This window comes from Eurosta solidaginis, chromosome 5 (genome assembly GCF_040869045.1).
Source record: "Eurosta solidaginis isolate ZX-2024a chromosome 5, ASM4086904v1, whole genome shotgun sequence".
NCBI lineage: Eukaryota > Metazoa > Arthropoda > Insecta > Diptera > Tephritidae > Eurosta > Eurosta solidaginis.
Genome location: NC_090323.1, coordinates 161043772 through 161049668, shown reverse-complemented (window position 1 = coordinate 161049668; position 5897 = coordinate 161043772). Strand labels below are relative to the sequence as shown.

The window sequence follows — 5897 nt, the reverse complement described above, 5'->3', positions numbered from 1 at the left end:
AACACAAAATTTGAATGTGTTCGGGCCTTTAGGAATATCATTTTCTCGTTAAGAATGGCGTTTGATTGACTGTTTGAAATATTTGAAACTATTTCAAATGCCCTGGGTTCAACTCCCGGGCAAAGCAACATCAAAATTTTAGAAATAAGATTTTTCAATTAGAAGAAAAGTTTTCTAAGCGGGGTCGCCCCTCGGCAGTGTCTGGCAAGCGCTCCGATTGTATTTCTGCCATGAAAAGCTTTCAGTGAAAACTCATCTGCCTTGCAGATGCCGTTCGGAGTCGGCATAAAACATGTAGGTCCCGTCCGGCCAATTTGTAGGGAAAAATCAAGAGGAGCACGACGCAAATTGGAAGAGAAGCTCGGCCTTAGATCTCTTCGGAGGTTATCGCGCCTTACATTTATTTTTATTTTTATTTCAAATGACCGGGATTTGCGCAAATTTGGCATAAATTCTATGCATATCAAATTTATGGAAACTAGCATGAATTATTAATTCTCAAAAAAGCGGATACATATACAAACATAAATATGAACACGCATGTTTATATTTAACAAACTAAGTATTAAGGGCATCATAGGGCCTACTGATTGTGAAATACCATTTAAAAGAAATTAAACAATTACATATATGCTTGCTTTATGGATTGGCATTCATAAGAAAAAACCAACCAAGTCATACAAAAATACTTCAAATACAAACGGAAGACTTAAGCAACGAACTTGCATGTGCGAGTTAACTACAAACTACAGGCAAACGTAGTAATAATGATTTTCTAACGACATAGCGGTCAATGGACATAATTTCAAAAACGTCCAGAAAGCAAATCATTACAACCACAACAATACCAAAGAAAAACAGCAATGCAGCCGCCAACAATAGACAAATCAACTGCATTCGGCAGCCATATTCGTAGCAGCAGCCTCAGCATGCCTGAGGTAAATGTCGTGCTGAAAATGTGCTTTGTATTTGGGATTGTTTTTTTTTTGTGGTAGTATTCGCCTTTGTTATTGTTTTTTGTGTGATCAAATAAATTTAATTGCCAACACATGTGTTGCGCTATTTCAACTTAAAGCTCTTGTGCGCTTTGATTTAGCTACAATAAAAATTTGTGCGACGTTTTGTATTCATTTTGTTTGTAGCAGCGCAGAGGAACAGTTGCAATTGTTCGCAAAATATGGTTCAATCAAATATTGTAAGTGTTAACTAATAAATGGTTCAATGAAATTTTAAGTTTGAGTTATGAATGAAAATAATTACGTGAATAGAAAAGTGAAGTGGTTTATTTATATCATTTATGTAAGAGTTATATTTTTTTTTATCGAAATCGCTATTAGTCGAGAAATTTGTTTATTGATGGAATAGGGACAAACAAAAAAAAACAAACAATCGGAAATTTTGTAATGAGTTTCCCGGCCGAAGAAGGTCAATATTTATATATGACATTGTCCCCTATAATATTGGAACATCCAGTTAAAAAATTTCCAAATATTAAAAATTTGTTTGATGAGCTTTTGAGCTGTTTTTCTGCGATTTTCTTTGATACGGAAAGAAAAAAAAAAAACAAAATTTTTAACCGGAAAATAACCACTTTATTCTTATTAATATTCAAACGGCTTTTTATGTATTTATGCATTCGTTTTACAGTTGCATTTCTTGGCGTTGGCCTCAATCTTGTTCGTCTTTACCGATGCTCATTATCCGTATAGTCAGCAGCATTATTATATTAATCATCAGCAGGGTGCACAGAGTTATTATCCAAATGGCAATTATCAGAGATATAACAGCATAAACAACAACAACAACAACAACAACAACAACATTGCTTATAGCCACTTTAGTAGCAATAGCAACAACTACAATGATGTCAATAACGGCAATAACGTTAAAAACATTAACGAATTTATCAAAAATAACAGACGCCATGGACATAACAATAATTCGCTGTTGGGCATAAATTTGCCCAAAATCTACTTGGGAGACTTTGAGTACGTGCCCACGCCCAATGGTTATCGTTTCTCGTAAGTAATGCTTGATGTCACATAAATTTCAACTATTTTACAATCCATTGCATAATTTGCATTGTGTTGGTTCTGAAAGTGAAAGGATCTTCGTGTTAAGTTAAGCACTCGCATATACGAGTATATACCAATTTGGTATATGTGCTTAAAAGTAAAATGCCGTCAAAAATAATAGCAGTAGGAAACATTGAGTTCAGAAAGGCAATAAGTAACGTGAATTTCGAAGTCAAGTACCCGGTTCCAAAAATATTCTAAAAGTCGAAGCTATCCAAAAATTTCATGATTTTAAAAAAGGAACAAGTTCCAATAAGCAAACCGATTTTAATAAAGTAACCGGTTCTAATAAATTAAGCGGCTCTAAACATCGAAATATTCAAATTCAATAAACTAAGCGGTTCTAAAGATGGAATTCTTCAAAAAAGTTGGTACCTCAAAAAAGGCACGGGTTGCAATAAAGTAACCGGTTCCAACAAAATAACCGGTTGCAATAAAAGAACCGGTTCATATAAAGTAACCGGTCACAATAAGTTTACCGGTTCCAATAAAAGAACCGGTTCCCATAAAATAAAATATGCAAAAGGGATCCGGTTGCAATAAAAGAACCGGTTCCAATAAAGTAAGCGGCTTTAAAGATCGAAATGTTCAAAAAAGTTGGTACCTCAAAAAAGGCACGGGTTGCAATAAAGTAACCGGTTCCAGCAAAATAAGCGGTTCCAATAAATTAACCGGTTCATATAAAGTAACCTGTCCCAATAAAATAACCGGTTCCAATAAAATAAAATGTGCAAAAGGGATCCGGTTGCAATAAAAGAACCTGTCCAATAAAACAAAATGTGAAAAAGGGATCCGGTTGCAATAGAGTAACCGTTTTCTACAAAATTACGTGTGCCAATAAAGAAACGGGTTACAATAAGGTAGCCGATTCCACAAAAGTGCCAAAGAAGTGAAAAATTAAGCAAATGTGACCGCATTGAAAAAAAAAAAATTGAGTTAGGTTGAGAGGATTTGTCTTCTTTCTCCAGCCAGACACTTAAGCCCCGATCTAACGGCTTTTAACTCTTGTTATAGCATCTACCGTGCCGTGATTCGATACCCTTTATAGGTTTAGTTGAATGAGTAATCGCTCTTTTTCACTTTTGGACGATGCAGACATTTCTTCTCCACAAAATATTTCTGCAGCTGCGACAGTTATGTGGGGATTTAATGACCACGCTTGAACTATGAATGACTTAAAAGCGGTGCACCTGCAAGCCCTTACCAGGGATGATATTCCAGATTTATTTTGGGGTCAAAGGTGTTTTTCTTCCTGCTTATTAAAAGGAAAAAAAAATTATATTGATGTTGCGCAAATATCAAAATTTGGAGGACAACCTCAGATTGAAATAAAAGCAACTTAGTGTGGATCCAGTAGGATACCGAGCAGCCCTTTCTTTAAGAAAATCGTCCAGTTAGAGCAGTAAAACTATACGAGTACCATTGAGTTTTCTTTCTCGAAGCACAGAGCAACCACAAAAGCTGTCTACGGAGAGTTTAGCAGCAGAAGTACCAGATACTATAAAGGCAGAATTTATCATTCAATTTTGAACAGACACTAAACTCTCACCGGTATCTTTAGGAGGCAACTCAACCGTGTACACCTCACATGGGTCCCGGCACATAGCAAACTGTATGGAGACAAAGTTGCTAGGCAAGACACGACCAATCAGATCCTTCCCGGAAAAATGCTTTGGTATACTTTTTGCAAGCTAATGCTAAACGAGTCAACGATAGATGGCTTCAAACCTCAGGGCTTCGAACATCTCACAAAACGTGACCAAAATGGGATTTTTGGTGATGTCATCACATTTTCATTGTAAATAAGGATACAATTTTCACAATTGTAAGAGAACTAACTGTGCATTGCCTTATTGATAGGCATGCGAGAAGACTGGGAGTGCCCTATCATTGAGGAGTTATCAAGATGACGAGGAGAAGAAACGGCGAATCATTTCATGCCACGACAGCGCTGTATAAAAGATTCCTTTCTGGATAGTCTATGCCAGATGGTGTTGCACGACATCAGGGACTGGGTAGCATTAATCAGGTCCTATAAATGCTACAAAGAAGAGGGTAATACCGTTTTCTTGTGCTATCACAACGAACCTCTTGCACTGTCCTATCTGTGTCTCCCCAGCAACCATTTCCATCTAAGCAAGCTTACTTACTCCTTTGAAAGTAGTTGATTTTACAAAATTGGTCAAATTTCACCAGAGCCTCTGAGAGTTGAAAGATTTTTACCTAAAAAATTGTATGACCATGGATTATTCGACTCAAGAAACAAGTATGGGTGCTTGGTTTTAAGTAGCGTCTCCAAAGCAGATGCGGGTAGCATTTCGTGAAGTTAAATTTTATTAAACAAAGGTTCAAAATGCACCATACCCGCTATGTGTAAGCTCAAAAAGTTTCTATTGATCGGATGCGTAAACGTATTTCATGTTGCTATTTCATTGCACAATACTGTACCTACATTAAAATTCATTGACTCACATACATATGTATATGTATGCATGCATATAATTTATTATTTAATTTGCCTTTTGCTTTTTTTAATTGCAGCTACGATCGAAGTGATGGAACACGACACACTGAGGTTGGTATCATTCCCGATTCTGAGAATACCGCCATCTATAAACAAGACGAAAGTCCTGAGCGTATTGCAGAACGTATGGCGTTACGTATGCGTGGCAGAGAGAATTCGAAAAATCGAAAACTATCACCAAAAGCATTGCAATCGCTTGCAGGCTGAATAATGGCACAAGCAAAAAAAAAAAAAGTCAAGGAGGCAGCGTAATGAGGCAACTTGAAGAGGCAGCAGTAGAGTAGGATAATGGAATTACTTATGGAAATATTTAAATTCGCAAAAAGTATGTCACAGAGCAGTAATCGAAGCTGAATGAGGTTGATGTTTACACAGAAATCAATAACAAGAAATAGAGGTCAAGTGGACAAGTTGACCTTTTGGGTATTTTTGTGTCTATCATTTTTGGTAACACCTTAAAGAGATTTCGGTAAAATTATTTCTTTTTATTTTGTTTTTATTTTTGCAATCATTCAAGTAGAAGACTTTGTAGGTGCTAGGTATGGGTGCATGTGTGTATATATGCGAGTGTGAATAAATTTGTTCGGTCTGTAAGTTTTGTTGAATTTCGGTTTTGTATTCATTCAGTTTTGTCGTTAAGTAGTAGTTTTAGTTGTTTTTGTTGTTTGTTTTAATTTTTAATGCTATATATGTCTCTGTGTGCCTTCGTATCTATAGAGAATTAAGTACAATTAATGAAAGTTTGTTAATTACAATAATAAAAAGTGATTATTTATCTAAATTATAACACCAGTGCGATTCGCTTGTAATGTTTTCTTACGTTTAGCTCAAATGGGGAATTTTTATTTTGTCTGGAATTTCCGCAAACTTTATTTGTAGCACTTCCTCCATTCTCTTTCTAAGTGAGTAATAAAAAAATTATGAAAGACACAATACCGTCTGTAAATGCCATGTCATTAATTTATTAGCTCATTTACAATTGAATTGCAAACAAAAGACTATAAAAGACAATGCCATTTATCAAAAAGAAATAAATTATTAAAAAAAAAAACAAAAAAATATTTGAACTTGATCGGTAGCGCAACGAATTTGAAATGAATATTCATGATATTTCAATTAACTAAAGCGTGTCAATGATTACAACCTTGTGCTACAGGTGTATATATGTTTTATTTAGTAAGCAGGGCTTTCGACGTGGTCAGGTTGAACCGGCCAGGTTAGGATAAGTTGAAGCGACCCGTCCATGAGAACCTCGCATAGACTGAATGAGTCCATATTGTTACCAGAAGTTTATTTTA

The 5897-nt window shown here is 35.6% G+C and overlaps 1 protein-coding gene across 1 annotated transcript; it reads left to right on the top strand.

Moving 5' to 3' along the window:
• Positions 1-1063: 1063 nt before the first annotated feature.
• On the top strand, positions 1064-5386 carry LOC137253196 (3-phosphoinositide-dependent protein kinase B). Its single transcript, XM_067789724.1, has 3 exons — positions 1064-1195; positions 1648-2021; positions 4617-5386. The coding sequence occupies exons 1-3, from the start codon at positions 1178-1180 to the stop codon at positions 4804-4806; spliced, it is 582 nt and encodes a 193-aa protein (XP_067645825.1). The 5' UTR covers positions 1064-1177; the 3' UTR covers positions 4807-5386.
• Positions 5387-5897: the final 511 nt, after the last annotated feature.

Coding starts and splice junctions, on each gene's coding strand:
- LOC137253196 (XM_067789724.1), top strand. Junction 2,022..4,616: donor CCCAATGGTTATCGTTTCTC/GTAAGTAATGCT, acceptor TTTTAATTGCAG/CTACGATCGAAGTGATGGAA.